The following is a 19,556-nucleotide window of genomic DNA, read 5'->3' as shown; positions in this document are numbered from 1 at the left end:
ACTGTGGCTCTGAAGGCCAAATACGACCAGCTACCTATTTTTATATGGTCCGTGAGCTAAGAAGAATTTTTACATTTTTAAGTGGTTTTTAAAAATCAAAAGAAGAATAATGTTTTGTGACATGTAAAAATGATATGAAATTAAAATCTCAGCATCCATAAATAAAGTTTTACTAGAACACAGCCATGCCCATTCATTTATGTATTGTCTCTGGTTGCTTTCCCACTATGACAGAATTGAAGAATTGCAACAGAGACTGTACAGCCTGCAAAGCCAAAAATATTTGCCATCTGGTCCTTTACAGAAAAAGTTTGCAGACCTCTGCATTAGAGGAAACTGGTATCTGTACCAGCAAGAGAAATTTAAGATAGGTCTGATTAAACCCTGAAGGGGCTTTGGGATTCCTAACCCTGGAGTTAAAGAGGATACCACTTACTCCCCTTTGCAAATGCAAAATAGAGCAGATAGGGCAAAGAGAAAACCTGTTGTCATAGAGTGAATTCCTAATCATGGGTGACCCTATTCATTTCAAAGTAGAACTGAGCTCTACAGAGTTTTCACTGGCTGTGCTCTTATGAAAGTAGATTGCCAGGTGTTTCTTTCGCAGCCCTGCTGGATGGATCTGAACTGCCAAAGTTTTTGTTAGTCACCAAAAACCAAATCAAACCTGTTGCTGTCAAGTCGGTTTCGACTCATAGCGACCCTGTAGGACATAGTAGAACTGCCCCACAGGGTTTTCAAGGAAGAGCTGGTGAATTTGTTTAGTAGTCAAGCGCAAACCGTTTGCACTACCAAGAGACCTCAAGCAAAGAAATCAGCCCTGAATTTCCAGCTATGGTATTCCCCTGGTAGGCAGTGACAGTTCTGCCTGGCCCTTCAGCTTTGTCCGGACCTTCTGTGTTGTTCATTGGTGATGTTCCAGAGCCATCCTAACCCCCTTCCCTCCAGTCACAATCAATGCTGGGTTCTCTGCCATTAAGGTTTCGTCCCCACAGAGCCAGCCCAATCCCACAAACCAGCCCAGTGAATCAGTCACTGATCCCAGGGAATGAGCCACTGTCTGAGTCTGCACACCATGTGGTTGTCTGACTTCAAACAGATAAAAAGGCTGGTGGATTTGCTTTCCAACCAGCTGGCTTTGATCTTGCATACACGAGACTCCCATATCCATCAAATCTGAATAGGGAGACAAGAGCATGGAAGGTATCTGGTTTCTCCTAGATCAGTCTGCATTCCTTGGTGCCTGAACCCTAACCTGGCTGATTTTGCCAGTGCAGTAAACAGCCCTGGTGTCCCCTATGGGCATGACCCACTGGCAGCTGTCCAGGCCAGCAAGGAATTTGGACGGGGAAGGCTTTTGCCATTGGGAACCTGATTTTCCCTGGGTCAGAGGATGGCCAGGAACATGAGGCCAGGTGAGGGGACTTAGATGGTTCTCTCAAAGTGGCCCCTGGAGCCAGAGCTGCTGAAACAGATGTTCCCAGTGGGCATCAGGGTTCTGCCCTATAGGGGGCTTCAGATAGCCTCAGATAGCACCTCTACCTCAGACGTACACACCCCAACCCCTCAGCCTGCTCTGCTGCGGAAGTAGGGAAAAAGGGGTCCAGGGATGGTCCTTGGGAGGCCTGCGAACCACAAAAACAATCTGTAAGATGGGTGTACATGGGTGATATGTCTACTTTTTTTAGAGTTTATGTTTTCATCCAATTCTCGAAGGGCATGAACCACTGGGGTAGATGTGATCACGGCAACTCCAATGTTCCTGGCCCAGGCCTGAAGAGCGGCACCATAGCAGTGTAGGAACGGCATTATTTTGCCCTTAAACATTCCTATCTCAGAATATCAACTCCCAGAGGGCAGGAACCAATCTGCCCAAGTCACTCCTTACAAACAAGCAGGTGCTTAATGAGCATCTTGCTTTGTTTTTAAAGATGATGGACCTTTTTCCAGGGAGGGAAGAGTCAATTCATTCCAGCCTTCGTCACATCAAAAAGACTACCAGGGAACACGTCTCTCTCCCTGAAAACCTAGAATAAGTCCTTAGTGTGGAGGGGCAAGAGGGTGGGCTTTGGAGCACGAGACAGCCTGGGCCCGGGTTCGGAGCCCAGTTCCACCATTTAGTATCTAGGACCTGGCTACCACCCTGGACCAGCAGTATGAGCAACCCCTGGGAGCTTTTCAGAAATGCAGAATTGACTGAATCGGAATCTGCACTTCAACCAGATCCTCAGGTGGTTGCTAGGCATGTTAAGGTTTGAGGAGCACTGATCTGGTGCCCTGAACAAGTCATATAACTCACTGTGCCTCAAAGTTCCTCACCTGTAAAATGGTGATAATACCTACTTCAAAAGGTCATCGTGGTAACTGAATGCGATGATGTATGCCACGCACTTAGGTTAGCATTGTGCCTGGTACATAGGAGGTGTTCCAGTATTCATCCTTCGCCCTTGAGTTCCCTGCCAAGGGACCCTAGGCTAGACCTTTCTCTTAGAAAGTTGAAATTTCTTCTCCATTCTCTGAAATCTCCTCTTGATGGTGTTGCAGTGCTGCGGTCAGACAGTAGAGGGCACTCTCGACACTGCCATCGCGGAGCACCCAAACACAAGGGATGCGCAGGCTCTGGTGCGTCCCAGGGGTGCCGGGTGGTGGGTGCAAGTGTACTGCTGTTGGGATTCTGGGCAGGGGCCGCTTTTTCGCCCAGAGTCCTCTCCACGAGCGCTCCTCTTCCGGGGTCCAGTGTCCTGACCTGAGCCTGCAGCCTCAGTCACCTGGTCCCCCATTCGATCTCCCATTTCTAGTTATAAACAAATTGCCCAGTTCTTCCAAACCTCCTGGGCTCAGTCTCCAGGCCGCTGGGAAGGCGCTTCCCACGGGCCGCTAGACGTTGATGAAGGATCCCTGGTCTCCGTTGGCCGTCTCGGGCTCCACGCAGCGCCCCTTCCTGCGCGTGACCCTGCGGTTCCGGTGGAATTTGGCGTAGCAGCGTAGCCCTGAGTGAAGGGAGCAAGGGGGTCATGGGTAGACTGCCATTAGTGTTCCCCCCCGAACATCTTCTCTCACAGCCCCTCCATTAGTCTGCCCTGCAACCCAACCCCCGCACCGCAGACTGAATGAGCTTTATTTATGTGAAATATACAGAATAGGCAAAGCTATAGGGACAGAAAGATTAGTGGTAGCCAGGGGTTGGGGTTGGGGGCAGGGGGCAATGGTAGTGACTGCTTCCTGACTATAGGGCTTCCTTTTGTGGGGAGGAAAATATTCTGGAACTAGATCATGGTGATGGTTGCACAACACTGTAAATATACTAAATACCACTGAATTGTACACTTTAAAATGGTTAAATTCGTAAATTTCATGTGTATTTTACTACAATCCTTTTTTTTTTTTTAAGTGAATCAGATTCTGCCCTCCGCATAAAACCTCCATGGCTCCCCATTGCACTTAAAATGAAATTCAAACTTCCAACCTTGCTTACAAGGCCCTCAGGGACCTGGACCCTGCTTCCAGTCTGATCTCTTCACCTCCCATTTTCCCCCTCACTCTTTATCTCCAGCCACTCCCAGTCTTTTTGCTGTTCCTCACATATCCAGCCATTTCCTGCCTCAGGACCTTTGTGTTTACTGTTCCCTCAGCCAGAAATCCCTCCCCCAAGCTCTTCACAGAATCAGCTCCTTCACAGCCTTCAGGTCTCAGTGAGACATCCCTGATCACCCTAATTAAAGTAGGTACTGGGTTTTTTAGTCCTCCTGGCCCACCAGTAGGAGAGCTTTGTGGTTTTGGCTCACTCTGTCATGACCGTAAGGAGCCCTGGTGGCACAATGGTTAAGCATTTGCCAACCCAAAAGTTGGTGATTTGAACCCACACAGCAGCTCTGTGGGAGAAAGATCTGGCGAGCTACTTCCATAAAGATTACAGCCAGTAAGACCCTATGGGGCAGTTCTCCTTTGTCACATGGGACTCCACAGCACCGAACAACATCATGGCCATAGTCATCCCCAAGACACGTGGATAGAGATATTTTTCACTTGAGGCCACATCCCCCTGATGATAGTGGAAAGAGATGTCATTGTGGCCTGAGCAACCCTACTTTCCAAGTTAGGAGTGGCCACAAGGAGAGGGGCCATCTCTATGTTAAAATCCACTTATCACCATCAAGAGAGTAAAGGGGCTGTTGTGAGGCTGTGCTTAAGGGCCTGACATTTGAACCTGGGCCACTGGGCTTTCAGACCTCTGACCACGCAAGTGACACTTGGGAGGGGGACAGGAGATTCACAAGCAGGAGTGCTTGACCACAGAAGCCCTTCCGGAACCAGGCTGGCTGTGATGGCTGGATTCTAGCCCTGGGCCCTGTGTTCAACATGTTGGGATTTCTCAGGAGTCCCGAGGACCCTTGGTCCCCAGATTCCTCTGATGTGGTGTCTTGGTGACAGTCCCCCTTCCATCCCTAGATCATCTTTAATGAGTAGCCTGGGAAGTAACTTCCATTCTCATTCTTTTCTGAAGTCTGCATCTCTAGGGAGTAACCAAGAGTTTTGATGGGACTGACTAGCATGAGCGGGAACAGAGGCAATGAGCAGATGGCGCTTTGGATGAGGACATACTTCTGGGAAAGCAGTGCATAATCCCTTCCTCCCTCCCTTCCCTGAGGCCCAGGGGAGGGAGGAAGGAAGGATTCCTGGGTGGAGGGGCACCCACTGAGTGCCCAGCCTGGTACCAACCAGGCTTATTCAGCAGGGCCATGTCCCCCTCACCCAGGCTGAGGTGGACCTGGAGGCCAGGGACTACAGTTTGGCCTCACAGCTGCCCTGGATTCCCCGGACTCAGGGCTCTCCAACCCACTCTACACCTCAGTCTCCTCCTCTGTGAAATGGGGCCTTAACAGGGCACACAGGTACCTGCAGGCACTGCCACACACTTTGCAGATGCCAGCTTCCCAGCATCACCCGCTTCATGCACTCTTACCTTTCTGCTGGTCCTTCCTGCCCCCACTCCTGCCCCCTGAAATCCTGCAGCCCATTGAGCTTTGTAACTTATAAATCAGACCATTTCATGTCCCTGCTTAAAATCTGCCAGTGACTTTCAATTACAAACTGGAATTCAAATAAGGTCAATGATTCTCCCCACCAGCTTCTCCTACCTCCCCTTGTACCATCTTCCTTGTTGGTCGCTACGTTCCAGTCCTACTCAGACAGGCCTGTTCCTGCCCAAAGCCCTTGCCTTTGTTCTGCCTCCTGTCTGGGACATTCTTCCCCTGTGATCTTTAGACACTGGCTCCCCTGTCCACCCCTGTCCATCCTTTCTAGAATAACTCCAGGGACTCCCTATCATATCATCCTGTATTATTTTCTTCACAGCCCTTATCACTTTCTAAAGGTATTTCATTTATTTTTTTGCTTATTGTCTACTCTTCTTATTGGAATGGAATGCATGGGTACAGAACTTGTAGGATTTTTTCAACGCTGAATCCCCAATGTCCAGAATGGTGCCTGGCATGTAGCGTGTTGATGTTAGCTGCCATCAAACTGGTCTCCTGACACATAGCAACCCCGTGCACAATGGGATCAGACCATTGGGTTTTCTTGGCTGACTTCTTGGAAGTAGATCACTAGGAGTTTCCTCGTAATCTGTTTTAGTCTGGAAGCTCTGCTGAAACTTGTTTGGCAACATAGTAACATATAAGACTCCACGGACAGGTAGGTGGTGGCGCGGATGAGGTGCACTGGCCAAGAACCAAATCGTGGTCTCCTGCATGGGAGGTGGGAATCCTACCACTGAACCACCACTGCCCCCCAGCACAGAGTGGACATTCAGTAAATATTCCTTGGCTGACTGGGTGAATGAGTGATTGAACCTAACCAGCTTTATTGCTTTTGCAGCAGATAGCTCTTAATAAGGATAATGTCAGCCAGAAACAGGGCATGAGTCTCAGGATGGTTAAGAGCAGGGGCTGAGACCTAATTCTCCCATGTAGGAGATGTGAACACTGATTGCATATCAGATGATATGAGGTAAATATTGTGAATTTTAGGTGTTATAATGATCTTGTGGCTATGTTTTCTAAAGAGTACTTATCTTTTAGAGATGTATTCAATGTCTATAAATTCCTAGGAATTGGTTCAAAATTATAGGGGATTGGGGAAAGTGGGTGGGGGATGACACAGATTAGACGTGAGTTGGTAATTATCGAAGCAGGGGGACGGGAGATGGGGGTTCATTATACTACTGTAACTACTTCAGTATTAAGTAAACGACATTAAATTATGTCGTTCCCCCCCATCGCCGCAAAGATATGTTGAAATCCTAATCCCTGGTACCTGTGAACGTGACCTTGTTTGGAAAAAGGGTCTTTGAGCATGTTATCAGTTTGGTTAATATGAAGTCATGCCAGAGTGGGGTGGGACCTAGTTTAATATAAGTAGTGCCCTATGAAAGAGAAGTGGCAAAGACACCAGAGGAAAGACGGAGGTATGAAGATGCAACTACATGCCAAGGAACACCTGGGGCTACGAGAAGCTGAGACAGACAAAAAATTGTCCCCTAGAGCCTTCAAAGAGAGCAAGGCCCTGCAAACACCCTGAACTGGGACTTCTGGCCTCCAGAGCTGTGAGAGGATACATTTCTGTTCTTCTAAGACACCCACTTGGTAGTAATTTGTTATGGCTGCCCTAGGAAACTAATGCAGTGGTGTATTGTTTGAAATTTTTCAGTGGAAAAAAAAAATTCTCCCACTTTTCTAGCTGCATAAGTTTGGGCAAATCACTGAACCTTTTCTGTGCCTCAGTTTGCTCATTTGTACAATGGGGATCAGAACAGCTCCAGTCCTGGAGTGGCTGTGTGGTTGTGACAGCTGCAAGAGCTAATGAGAGTGAAAAGCTTCGAACCAAGCCTGGCACACCTGGTCCCCACGTGTGCTGAAGGCAGGTACAGCTCTAGGTGGGAACTCGAGAGAGTTAAAGAGGCAGTGGCCAAATGCATCCTCCCCCAGGACAGTGCTGGGGAGCCCCCTACCCCTCCTTGTTATTGAACTAGGAATGCCTCCCCTGGGATAGAATACTGGTGTGAACGCACCAGCCTTCTCAGGTTTGATCTTATTTAAAGAGATACTCCTCCCTTCTCCCACTTCCAGATCTTGGGAGATCATGCCAGCTTGTATTTCGAGAGGTGAGAAAAGCAAATCTGCGAAGCCATGCCAGGAATCGGGACTAAATGAGTTCACAGATTGGGAAGACAGCAAGTGAAGCTGTGCTTGCTGGCGTCTTCAGCTCCCAAGGGGTTCTCCCACCGCCTCCTTCGCTGCAGGCCACCCGGTCCCCCCTCTACCAAGAAATCTCATCCCCCAGGCACTCCTGCCTTCCACTCACTGCAGAACTAGCTTCCAGGAGCAAGGCAGGCTTCGTGGTTTTGGAGCCTGAGAAGCCCCCAGGGGCACCGAGGAAGCCTCCAGGGGCTCCGGGGAAGCCTCCAGGGATGCCCAGGAAGCCCCTGGATGGCGGCTTACCTTCCACACACATGCAGTCATCGAAGCATTTGTTGTTGAGGCCTCGATTGTGGGGAGTGCAGAGATGCTCCCGCAGGTCACAGCAGCTGCCTGAGACACAGCAAGCCCATGTGGTCAGCCACGAGAGCCAGACCCCTCCCTGCCACCCCCTACATCGTCCCCCTGGACAGGAGATCTATCATCCGTGTGGCAAGGCGGATCTGGCAGCATGGGCCATCTGGTTCACAGGGCTCCTGACTGGAGCCACAGATGGATGTCATGGCCAAGATTCCCTCTGCTCCCGCTCCGGCTCCTGCTCCCGCCCCCGCCCCCTCCCCCTCTCAGGGGGCAGGGACCTAGCTGCTCCAGCTGGGCAACTGATGGATCACAGGGAAGTGAAGGCAGGTGGAACCACCTCCAGGGGACAGTGGGTGGAACAGCTGGTGGCAGGGGTGGATTATCCAATAGGCAAGGTAAGCACTGTGCTTACTAGATCATCTGTAGTGAACAACTTCACATTTTTTCACCATGTTAAAGATTCTGCTTCTAGGTATGGCTAGCATCTCTCTCTCTCCCAACCTCACAGGACCTTCCTACAGAATCAAAGCCTCTTTTCAAATTTACAGTCCCTGACGTCGGTGGATAACCCAGCAAGCAAGGTAAGCACGGGTTTACTTGTGCTTACTTAATAATCTGTAGTGAACAGTTTCACATATTCTTCACCACAGACTCATGTGAAATTGTTCACTACAGGTTAGTAAGTAAGCGCAAGTAAACCCATGCTTACCTTGCTTATTGGCTAGTCCTCCCCTGGTTGGCAGCCACCAAGTGTGGAGTCGGCTGGGAAGGACCTCAGGGGTCATTGACTACAACACTCTCTTTGGACAGATGGGAAATGAGGCCTGGGGAAGCCATGGGATGCGGCCCAACACAGGCACAGGCGCGGCTCAGCCCAGCCCAGAGCCAGATCTCAGAGCGAACTGTCCAGATAGCCCACGCCCCAGCCTTTCCTTCCCGCTCAGAGTGAACAATATTATTAGCTGCCATTGAGTTGATTTCAACTCATGGAAAACCCACGTGTGCAGAGTAGAACGGCTCCATAGGGCTTTCGAGGCTGTGATCTTTCAGAAGCAGATCGCCAGGCCTGTCTTCGGAGATGCCTCTGGATGGGTTTGAACCTCCAACCTTTCAGGTAGTAGTCGAGCCCTTAACTGTTTGCGCCACCCAGGACTCCTTAAGTGAACACCACAGTTTGGAAATGATGCAGCCTAAGCTGGTGGTCTGGCTTCCACAGTGCCACACTGCCACCTGGTTGCTCTGTTTGTAGCATAGTTTGGAATGAACAAGTGTGGGGCGTGGAGGTATGCACTTCGGGTCTCCCTATAGGACAGCACTTGCTGTTCACCTGTGAGGAGGGCAGTTCCCTGACAGCCGCCAGCTGTTAGCACCTTAGGAGCCACCTCAGCTTTCAAGTCCAGGTAACGCTGTCCCCAGCAGCCCCAGCCAGTGACTGATGTGAGGTTCCTGTAACAGGCTGGCTCTGCTCTGGAGCGCCCCCTTTGGGCTGGCCTAGACTTTGCACCACAGTCTAAAGGTCCCTGCCCATAATGCTCCCTCCTCCTTTTATCTTTCTTAGGTGTTTCCCTGACCCCCAAAATAAACCGCCTGCATTTCTAAGTCCATCATAGCCTCTGCTTCCCAGAGGCCCCAGTGGACCCAACAAGGACCAGCAGGTTAAGGCATGAATTGGTCAAAACCTCAAGCACTTGTCTTTAGATGGTCCTGATGGTGATGGCTGCTGAACAGTGAAGATGCAGATGCTGGTGAAAGCATCCCCCCAAAGCCCTCCTGAGTTGTGAGGCAACAAGGACAGATCAAGCCCTGCCAGGTTTTTAGAGGAAGAGGTCAAGAGAGGGGACATGTGATTCAAGGCAGTGTGGGGCAGCTGTGTGACCTCGGGCGAGACGCTTAGCCTCTCTGGGGCTCAGTTTCCTTGTCTGAAAATTGGAGATGACAGTGTCTCTTCCTCCAAGTGGTTGTGTGAGGATTACACAAAGTAATGAGTGACAGCACCTCTCAGTAAGCAGTACCCCTTTGCGACTCAGGGCAACCCCATGTGTGTCAGAGTAGGACTGTGCTCCATAAGAGTTTCAGTGGCTGATTTTTTAAAAGTAGATCACCACCAGCCCTTTCTTCCAAGGGCACCTCTGGGTGGACTCGAGCCTCCAACCTTTCCGTTAGCAGCTGAGTGCTTTAACTGTCTATTCCACCCCGGGACCAATAAGTGGTAGCCAGTGTTATTATTTATTACCCGTAAAGGGTCAGGGAGCCTCGGGCCCTACTGACATGTCTAGGAAAGTGCACCCCTGCCCCCTGGAGGGTAGGCTTCCTCCCAGCGCCCAGCTTAGCCCCCTGAACACTGGTGCTGGTGCGGTAGGTACCTGGCAGGCAATCTTGGTGATGGTCGCACGGCTCCCCTTCAGCTGGTGACGTTTCATTGCCACCACTGGAGAGTTTACTCCAGTGTTTCTCTGAGGATGAGAAGATCTGTCGTCAGAAACTGAGGCCCAGCAAAGCAGAGAAGTTACTCACCCGGACTGTGGAGTCAGGCTGCCCGTGCTGCTCCTCCCAGCTCTGTATAAGACACTGTGTGTCTCTCTACCTGTGTTTTCTCTAAAATGGAATCAACAGTAGTACTGACCTAACAGATTGCTTTGTTTTTTTTTCAGCATAAAATGAGCTGGTAGCTGGAAACCCAAACCCAAACAAAACCTGTTGCCGTTGAGTCGATTCCAACTCATAGTGACCCTATAGGACAGGATAGAACTGCCCCATACGGTTTCCAAGGAGCACCTGGTGGATTCGAACTGCCAACCTTTTGGTTAGCAGCCGTAGCTGTTTACTACGCCACCAGGGTTTCCTAGATGGAAAGCGATTGGCATATAATAAGCACCCGATAGCATTTAGAGTATTTTCCATTTTGGGTGTTGGGTGATACCCAGTTTGGACTTGACTGCCCTCCCCCGGCCCCCCCCCCCCATTTTGGGCATCAGTAGGTCAGACCGGGCCCACTAGGGCTGTGCCTCAACAGAGGGTTGGGGGTGGGGGAGAAAGCCAGGTATGGAGGTGGAAGGGTAGGTATGCATACCTTTCTTCTTTGCAGAGGGCCAGACCTCGGGTTTTAGGTCTTCATAATCAGTCCAGTCGAACAAGGCCATATCCAGTGTGGGCATCACCTCCCCGTCAGGCCTGGGCTGTACCTGCAGAAGAGGGTACAGAGGAAGGAGACCTGGAGCATTCCAACCTCTGGAAGCAAGAATGTCGGCCAGAGCAAGTAAGAGGGGCTCTTGAAAGCTACCTCGTCCTTTGCTCGGCAGCCTGGAATCCCAGCCCAAGGGATGTTGAGATGGCTCCTGAGGCTCCCACCGGCTGCAGCAGCCACTTGGTTGGTGTCCTTATGTGCAGGCACCACCCACTGTGCTGCCTAAGCCCAGCGGTGCAGCCCAGAGAGTTATTCCCCAGGCCCTCCGTGGGAGGGACAGTGACCACCATCTGGGTTGGGAAGCAATCTTGCTGCTCAGGGTTTCTAAATGCACGTGGAGGGACTTGGACAGAGCCCAGCTGCTCATTTCCCTGCCTGTCCTCTCTCCAGCAGATGTTACCAGCTCTCCTGGCATGGTTGAGGCCATAATCAGAATTTAACTCTACACACAGCCCCAGCCAGCGGTCTCGGGATGCTGAGGGCCAGAAGCCGTGGCTGGATCTGCACACAGCCACCTGCTCACAGTGGGACGTGGGCAGTAAGAGCACCTTCGAGGGCTGGGTTCCTAACAGATGGGGTTGTGACAGCACAGGGAACCGTGCTTTCCTGGGGAGACAGGCCACTACTGTTATCAGCCTCTCAAAGGGTGTTAAGACCCGAGAAGAGACTAAAAAAAGATCTGTTGCTAAAAGAAAAAGCATTATTCTCTCTCTCTATATATATACATGGATCATTTTTAATGATTTTATTTGGAAAAAAATTCAAAACCATGGAAAAGGTACGAGAATAGTATGATTCACTCCTGTATACCCTTCACTAGATCCACCAATCCACCTCCCATCTGCCAGTTTGTCATACTGTGGTGGCCTGCATGTTGCTATGATGCTAGAGGCTATGCCACCGGTATTTCAAGTACCAGCAGGGTCACACATGGTGCACAGGTTTCAGCAGAGCTTCCAGACTAAGATGGACTAGGAAGAAAGGCCTGGTAATCTACTTAATTAGCCAATGAAAGCCCTCTAGATCACGACAGAATATTGTCCACTACAGCACTGAAGATGAGCCCTTTAGGTTGGACCAAAGAAACCAAACCTGTTGCCGTCGAGTCGATTCCAACTCATAGCGACCCATAGGACAGAGTGGAACTGCCCTCACAGGGTTTCCAAGGAGCACCTGGTGGATTCAAACTGCCAACCTTTTGGTTAGCAGCTGTAGCTCTTAACCACTACATCACCAGGGTTTCCTTAGGTTGGAAGGCACTCAAAATACACAGTGGCCGCAATGATGGACCCGAGCTCACCAATGGCCGTGAAGATGGTTCAGGACTCGGCATCGCTTCATTCTGCCATACATGGGGTTGCCGTGAGTTAGAGCAGACTCGACGGCAGCTAATAACGGATTTACCAAAGGTTAGTATTTTGGCCACAATTGCTCACTTGCTTTCTTTCTGTATTAAAGATTTGAAACAGATGAGTCAAAGTGTTTAACGCTTGTTAATTCTGGGTCATGGGAACTCGGTTTTCTAAGTTAGTATTCTCTGTGCTTTTTCGTACATGTAAAATTCTTCCCCGAGGGCCCCACTGCTCTTCATGCAGAGACCTGCATGCTGAGCTGGCACTGGCCTCCTTGGCTGTCCCTAGAGTGAAGGCCCTGGGCTACCTTCTCCTGGCCAGTGGCAGTCCTGTTTCAGGACACAGTGCCCACCCGGGCTGGAGCTGTACTAGACGGTGCATCAAGAGACCTGGTTTCAATTTAGGCCTGATAGTCTCGACTATCTCTTCCACAATCCTGTCTGTGCCTCAGTCTCCCTACACATGCCAAGAGGGGTTTGCATGATGTGCAAAAGACCCCTCCAGCTCCGAGGCTGTTCTGGTGCTCTTTACCTGGGGCTGCAGAGATGTGACAGGCAGGATCAAGGACTCTTCCGTGGCAGGTGCTGCCTCCAAGGTGGTTAGGAACAGCAGGGTGGGGGCCAGGCTGGTGGAAGACTCCTCCATCGTGGCATCCTGTGCCTGGTCTTCAGAGAATTCTGCCTTCTTCATCAGGGAGCTAGGACCTCGGACCAAGGCTCTACCTGAGACAAGGAGCAGGAGCCATGGGGGTTCTGACTGCCCACTGCAGCACCCACATTTTCTATTTCAAACTACGAGGCAGCAGGGACCAGGTACCAAGCCCTGTGCTCAGCCAATATCCCTGCTACCCGCCGTCCGAAGGAGGTGAAAATGGGGTGTTCAAGGAGAAAATGCTTCCTGGGAGATAGCCCAGGGATTCCCCTAGTAAAGCAACATCCCAGCAAGTTCAAGTTGGAGTTGGCTGGGCGCAGCCAGGGGTATAGTGTAAGTGCAACAAATGGGAACTGGCAGGGTTAATCATGAGAGGCTTCCTGGAGGAGATGAAGAGTAGGGGAGCAATGTGATGCAGCTGGGGAAAGAGGCCTTTGAGAAGGCTGGGAGGTGAGCACAGCAGCTTCTCATATACAAGTGAATTATCCCTATGTGATGATAATCTCTAGTCCAGTCCATTTATTGAGCACCCGCAGTGTGCAGAGTCCCATTATTTCATGAAACCATTGCAAGATCTCTGGGACGGGGGGTACTGCCTTCAGCCTCATCTACAGGGGAGGAAACTGAAGCACAAAGAGGTTGGGCAAATTGCCCAAGGATACAAAGCTCCTGAGTACCAGAGTCCGGATTCAAACCCAGGTCTGTCTGAGTACAAAGTTAATACTTTTAGCCACTAATGCCACCTTCCAAGGCCAATGGACGTGGGGTAGGTAGAGCATAAGGGACAGTGTGCAGGGTCAGAGGGTCAGGAACAAAGGGGCTTTGAGAGAGCTGGAGGCCCCAGACTCATCCTGTCTCCTTTTCTCAGGCCAGGTCTGGCCGCAGGTTCGTTTGGGTCAGCTGGGGTCCCTCCACCCTACAGATGAATCCCAGAGAGTAGAAAGGGGCCTTAGGGACTGTTCAGTTTACCTGTTCATTTTGCAGACAAGGAAACCAAGGCCCTGTCAGTCTGCGGTCCCACAGCTGCTCAACAGCAGAGCTGGCCTAGCCCCAGGCCTCCCATCCCCATATCAACTCACCTGGGTTGGGGAGCTATTGGTCTATTGAAGCTGGGGGAGCTGTTGCTGAGCTGGGGTGAGTCCTGTCCCATGTGGGCCCTCTGCTTTGTCCCCAAGGATGCCAGCATCCCTCCCCTACCCAACACAGATGACCCCCTGTGGGGAGGGAACTGAGAGTCTAAGCTGAGGGACCATGCTCTGCCCACTTGGGGGGGTTTCCGCAGCCCTAGCAGGGAAGCAAAGCTCAGCTGCTGCATAAGGGAGGCTGGGCTGCCATCCCCCTCCCCCTGCAGAAGCACTCCCTCCATGTTGGTGGCACTCTGCCTGCCCCCAGAAGCTCTCTTGTCACATAAAGACACTTGGAAGCTGAGGTTGCTACCTGGGCTCAGTGCCAGGTGTCAATGGAGAGGGGCCATCTGGGTGGAGCTGCTGGGACAGGTTTGCTCAGAGACTGAATGGGCAAAGGGGGCACCCAGGCCGTGGGGGCCAGATAGCTCACGGAGATGGAGGGATGTGGAGGAAGGGTCAAGTAGGGTGGCAAGGGCTGGCAGGCACCATGATGGGGACCCTCCTCACATCCCATCTCCAGGTTGGACAGCGCTGACTCAGCTTCAAGAAAAAGCTGAGAATTAACCAGTTAACAGCTATTGCTTATCGCCCCTGCCATCTGTCGGGCACCATTCTAAGCGCTGTACGTATCAAGTGCCTGATTTTACACTAAGGATACATGAGAGACCAGTATCCTCATTTTGCAGAGGGGGAAACTAAGGCACAGAAAGGTGACTTGTCCAAGGCCACACAGCTAGTAAGTGACGGAGCATGGATTCGAACCTGGGCAAATCTGTCTTCAGAGTCTATGCTGTTAGTCACCACTCTGCTTTGGAGATGATGCAGTGATTGCTTTGAAGGCTAAGGCAGTTCTGTGGTGTACCTGAAGGGCACTGAACTGTTCCGCCTCTACTCAGGACTTACAACCAGTTGCCGTCAAGTCGATTCTGACTCATGGTGACACCATGTGTGTGGGGGTAGAACTGTGCACCATAGGGCTTTCAATGGCTGATTTTTCAGAAGATTGCCAGGCCTTTCTTCTGAGGCACTTCTGGGTGGACTTGAACTTCCAACCTTTGGGTTAGCAGCCGAGTGTGTTAACCATTTGTATTACCCAGGGATTCCACTCAGGACTTACAGTACCATGGATTTAGGTCAGATACAAGGTAGAACTTCCTGACTTAGATCCATCATATCCTTGTAAGACTGAGCTTCCATTGTCTCATATCCCTCTCCTAGTCCTGTACCCTCCCCGCTAGGCCTTTCTGCACCCCTTCCCCTTACCAGATCCTCTGACTTTAGTGAGATCCCTCCCCTCTACTGGGTGTCCACTGACTGTTGACTTTGGGGCCTCTGGATGTCCTCCCAGGGACCTCATCCCACTGATATCTCCCTCCGCTCCCCACCTCTTGTCCCTTGAGTCCCCCAGCCACCTGGGTCTGAGTCCACCCTTACCTCCACCCTGATCCCTCCCACCTCTTTGCAAGCCCCCCGCTCCTTGCAGATCTCCAATACCTCGGTGTAGCTTCAACCTGTCCCTGCGTCTTTTGTGCTCCCTGTCGTGTTTCTTCGCCCTCTCCAACCCTGGGGACCGGTTCTCCTTTTCTGGGTAGGGCGGGGCCAGCCCCAGGAACAGGTCCTTGTCCCGAAGCAGGCCTGCAGGACTCTGCCCAGGCAGCAGGCCCCCTACCCCAGGCAGCCTGGAGGCCTGCCTGGTAGTGGTGACCACAGCACCATCCTGGGCCCGGCCGGGCATGCCTGGGCCCCGCACCTTCTTGCCCAGGCCCCGCCGGCGGTGGTGGCCGGCCTGAGGTGTCCAGAGTGCTGGACGTGGGAGGTCGATGTGATTCTCAGGGAGGTTCCGGGCGGGAGTTCCAGGTGCCAGGGAGCCTGTGGGGTTCAGCTCCAGGAGCAGCAGGAGGGCCAGGAGCAGCACAGGGGCAGCATGGGTGGGGGGCCCGGCCATGGCCTCCTTCCTGCAAGAAGAGCAGCACCATGAGGGCAGCTCCACAGCTTTCCTCCTTCTCCCTGCCCTCAAGTCCCTTCCACTACAGTGCTTCTCAACAGGGACGGAGGGAGAGGAATTTGCCCCCAGGGGACATTTGGCAATGCCTGGAGATATTTTTGGTTGTCACAACTGTGATGCCACAGTTATGACATGATACTGGTGTCTAGTGGGTCGAGGCCAGGGATGTTGCTAAACACCCTACAATGAACAGGACAGCCCTGAACAAAGAATCTTATGGCCCAGAAGGTCAACAGTGCTGTGGTTGAGAAACCCTGCTTTAAGTAGTTTAAGCAACATCCAGGTTCCAGGTTAATCTAGAAGTCTTTTCTCTACATAATAAATCTATATCCTTTGTCAAGTCCCCTGGAGCAGGGCCCAGCCTGGAGGGGCTCGGAAACACCCCTCTGGGTCCAGGGCCTTGACTGAAAGCCTAAGCTCAAACAAATGGAAAACAGCTTTGAGCACATGCGGTATTCCAGGAACATGGTAGTCCCTTATGTGGATTTATGTCACTTAGTCCTTTCAACAGGAGCCCTGGTGGCGAAGTGGTTAAGCACTCAGCTGCTAACTGAAAGAACAGTGGTTTGAACCCACCAGCCGCCTGGCGGGAGAAAGATGTGGCAGTCTGCTTCTGTAAAAATTCCAAACAAAAAAAAAAACTGGTCATCGAGTCAATCCCAACTCATAGTGACCCTACAGGACAGAGGAGAACTGCCCCATAGGGATTCCAAGGCTGTAAACTTTATGGAAAGGAGTGCTGGTGGCACACTGGTTAAGCTCTCAGATGTTAATGGAAAGGTCGGTGGTTTGATCCTACCAGCCGCTCTGTGGGAGAACATGTGACAGATGTCTTCCGTGAAGATTGCAGCCTTGGAAACCCCATGGGATACTACTTCCTTGCCCTATTATGTGTATGAGTCAGAATCAACTTGACAGCAATGGGTTAGTCCTTGTAACAGCTCTCTGAAGTGGGTCCTATTAAAAAAAAAAAATTGTTGCCAGCACATCAAAACAACCCTATAGCAAACCTATAGGACAGAGTAGAACTACCCCATAGGGTTTCCAAAGAGCAGCTGGTGGATTCAAACTGCCAACCTTTTGGTTAGCAGCCAAGCTCTGAACCACTGGGTCACCAGGGCTCAGGGTCCTATTAGGATCCCAGTTTTTCTGAAGAGAAATTAAGGCTCAGAAAGGTTAAGCCACACATGAGTGACATCTATGTAACTCAGAAGGCTGTGCTTTTGAGCACAGCTCTGTCCTTTCTCCTCCTCATGATGGGCTCTGAGGTCACTTCCTCTAAGTCAGTATGGTTCCTTCTTCCCTCCCTCCCTCCCTCTTTCCAGGTACAAGCAGGGAGAGGGTGGGGCCTGACACAGCACAGTCTGGTGGGGCTGAGGATCTTGATTCTGACTCCTGCAGTGTGGGGTGAGCTGACCTTGACCTACCCTCAGGACAGCCCCCCATTGCCCACACAAAGAAGTGGGGCTTCCTAAGGGACCCACTGCTCTGTCCCCCCACTGGAGGAAGAAGCTGACCGCTGAGTGGCCCAGAGGACCTCTAAACCTGGGGAGACAGTGGGGGTGTCTGTCATACTCTGGAAACCACCCACCCACCTGCCCACGGCCCTCACCTGTCTCCACTCCACCAGCGTCACTGTACCCAGACAGGTTTGGCACCAGGTTAGCCAGGCTGATTGAATTTTTATGGCCCCCGGGTCTCCCTCATAGTCCATTAGGCTGGCAAAGGTGCTTAGACAATTGTTTCTTTGTGATTTGTGGCCATATAATTGCCCAGCGCTGAGGCTGGGTTAGCGTCTGGGAAAGATTCCCGGCATTGTCCCCTCCATGCTCTCAGCTCCTGCAGCCTGCCTGGCTATGCACCTGAGGAGGAGCCTTGGTGTGGGGCCCTCTGGCCCAATCCACAACACACAGCAGCATTTCGGGACTGGGCAAGGGGGACAGGTGGGTGGGCCTCGACCCATCCCTGACCAGGCTGACCACTCTGAGAGGGGTGGGGAGGTGCTGAAGGGAGGAAAACACATCTTTCGGGTTCCCCAGCCCCCCAGCCTCACCTGGTCTGGGGAGGAGCCTCTGAGAACTGCCATTATCCTGCTGTCCTGTCACCCAGCCTGGTGTGTCCTGTTCCTTCAGAGGCCTGGGTCCTGGCCCCCACGGCCCACCCCTAGAGCCTGGCCTGAGAACGAGTTCCGCCCGCTACTTAGCGTCTTGCAGTATTATGGGAGCCTCCTGTGTTTCCTGGGTAAGCCTTGACAGGGTGTGGGGAACACTGGGATGGGCTTGTTGTGACACCCCCCTGCTCCCCCTCACACACACCCCCATTCCTCAGTCCTCAGACTATAAATGCACACTCCCACCTCACCAGCAACAAGAGGCTCCTGCCCATCAGCCTCCCTCAGGCATCTCCATAATGAGGGCTCCAAAGGCTGAAGCTAAACACAGCTGGGCCTGAGCTCCTGATTCCTGAAGCAGCCCCGTGGGAGGAGGGCCCATTTTGAAGGCCTGTCAGTCAAGCATTGTTGGGCTCAGAGGGAGGACACAAACCCAGTTGCAAGGCCTGCAGTGGAGCTGAGCACCTCTCTGGGCTGGTATGTAGCCTGAGAGGGGCCAGACTGTGCCCTCTGCTCTCTCTGAGATGGAGAGAGGCTGGAGTCTGCGTTGGATGCTGTCTACCGCCCACAGTGCTCCTCTTTCCTGCTGGGACATTGAAGCCCTCAGAACACACCATCAACAGGGAACCTGCTGGTTGTTGCCCAATGAATGGAATCCTCCCCCCACCAGCCCCATCCTGGAGGTAGAGAGGAGCAAGGCAGGGAACCAGATGAGGCTTGGCAGACAGGCAAGTACAGGCAGCTCACAGGTCCCTGAACAGTAAATGCTGGTCTCAGAGGCCAGCTCCTCCCCTCCAGAGACACAAGACAAAAGCCAATCTCATACCCCCAGTTCCAACACCCCCTGTATCATGACCCCACTCCATCATGGCATCTTCCCCCTCTTGCCTATGTCCTGTTGCCAAGCTCCTCTTCAGCCATGGGTCTCTTCATCATACCCAGAACCCCAGCTTCCATGCCATCTTTGTTCCATCCCACCCTTCATGCTCCATAAATCAAGGTTGCTGCCAGCCTGGGGCAGAGGAAGAGGGGGTTTTTGACGTACACCCATACAAGTGCCATCCCTCTCCCCAGACTTCATTAGCATCATCCTGTCCTCAGAACGAGCCCAGACTGTTGCCTGATCCAAACTATCCATGGCTCCCTATTACCTTTCCATTTAACCATAGACTCCTCACTTTGGCACTCAAGACCTTGTACAGTGTGGCCCCAACCTGCCTTTGCAGTGCTAACATCTACTATCTCCCCTTCACAGCCAAAGGAGACTGTCCCTTGGGCCCCAAACACATCTCACCTTTCTCATCTCTGTTTGTGCTTAGGTGGTTCCCCTGCCTGGAACCCCCTCTTCTCCCCACTCCCCTCACTATCTGTCCAAATCCTGCCGGTCCTTCGGGGCCCGCTCCAATTTTCCCTCCTCCAGGAATCTTTTCTGGTTTACCAGCTAGAAGTGTTCCCCTACTCCAGACTCCCTCATGGCTGTGCCTGCTCTTGAGACCTCATGTGTCATTTTGTGCTGGGGCTCTCAGCCTTCCCCCGACTAGACAGGCAGCAGCTCTGCTCCAGTTTTCCCT

General features: G+C 52.0%; 1 protein-coding gene across 1 annotated transcript; it reads right to left on the bottom strand.

The window, feature by feature from the left end:
- Positions 1 to 1,984: 1,984 nt before the first annotated feature.
- Positions 1,985 to 15,815, bottom strand: DRAXIN (dorsal inhibitory axon guidance protein). Its single transcript, XM_064283138.1, has 7 exons — positions 15,365 to 15,815; positions 12,624 to 12,814; positions 12,177 to 12,179; positions 10,627 to 10,738; positions 9,920 to 10,009; positions 7,500 to 7,589; positions 1,985 to 2,990 (listed from the first exon to the last, which is right to left on the bottom strand). Exons 1-7 carry the CDS (start codon positions 15,813 to 15,815, stop codon positions 2,878 to 2,880), a joined length of 1,050 nt encoding a protein of 349 aa, XP_064139208.1. The 3' UTR covers positions 1,985 to 2,877.
- Positions 15,816 to 19,556: the final 3,741 nt, after the last annotated feature.

Source organism: Loxodonta africana, chromosome 3 (assembly GCF_030014295.1).
Source record: "Loxodonta africana isolate mLoxAfr1 chromosome 3, mLoxAfr1.hap2, whole genome shotgun sequence".
In the NCBI taxonomy this organism is placed as follows: domain Eukaryota; kingdom Metazoa; phylum Chordata; class Mammalia; order Proboscidea; family Elephantidae; genus Loxodonta; species Loxodonta africana.
Note: the sequence above shows the minus strand (reverse complement) of the source record. Positions and strands in the feature narration are given on the sequence as shown.

Excerpts from the sequence above, each read along its gene's own strand:
- DRAXIN (XM_064283138.1), bottom strand. The coding sequence starts at position 15,815 with ATGGCCGGGCCCCCCACCCATGCTGCCCCTGTGCTGCTCCTGGCCCTC. Across the intron at positions 10,010-10,626 it reads GCCCTCTGCAAAGAAGAAAG|AGAAACACTGGAGTAAACTC; the intron begins GTATGCATACCT and ends TCTCATCCTCAG. Across the intron at positions 2,991-7,499 it reads TGACTGCATGTGTGTGGAAG|GGCTACGCTGCTACGCCAAA; the intron begins GTAAGCCGCCAT and ends CCCTTCACTCAG.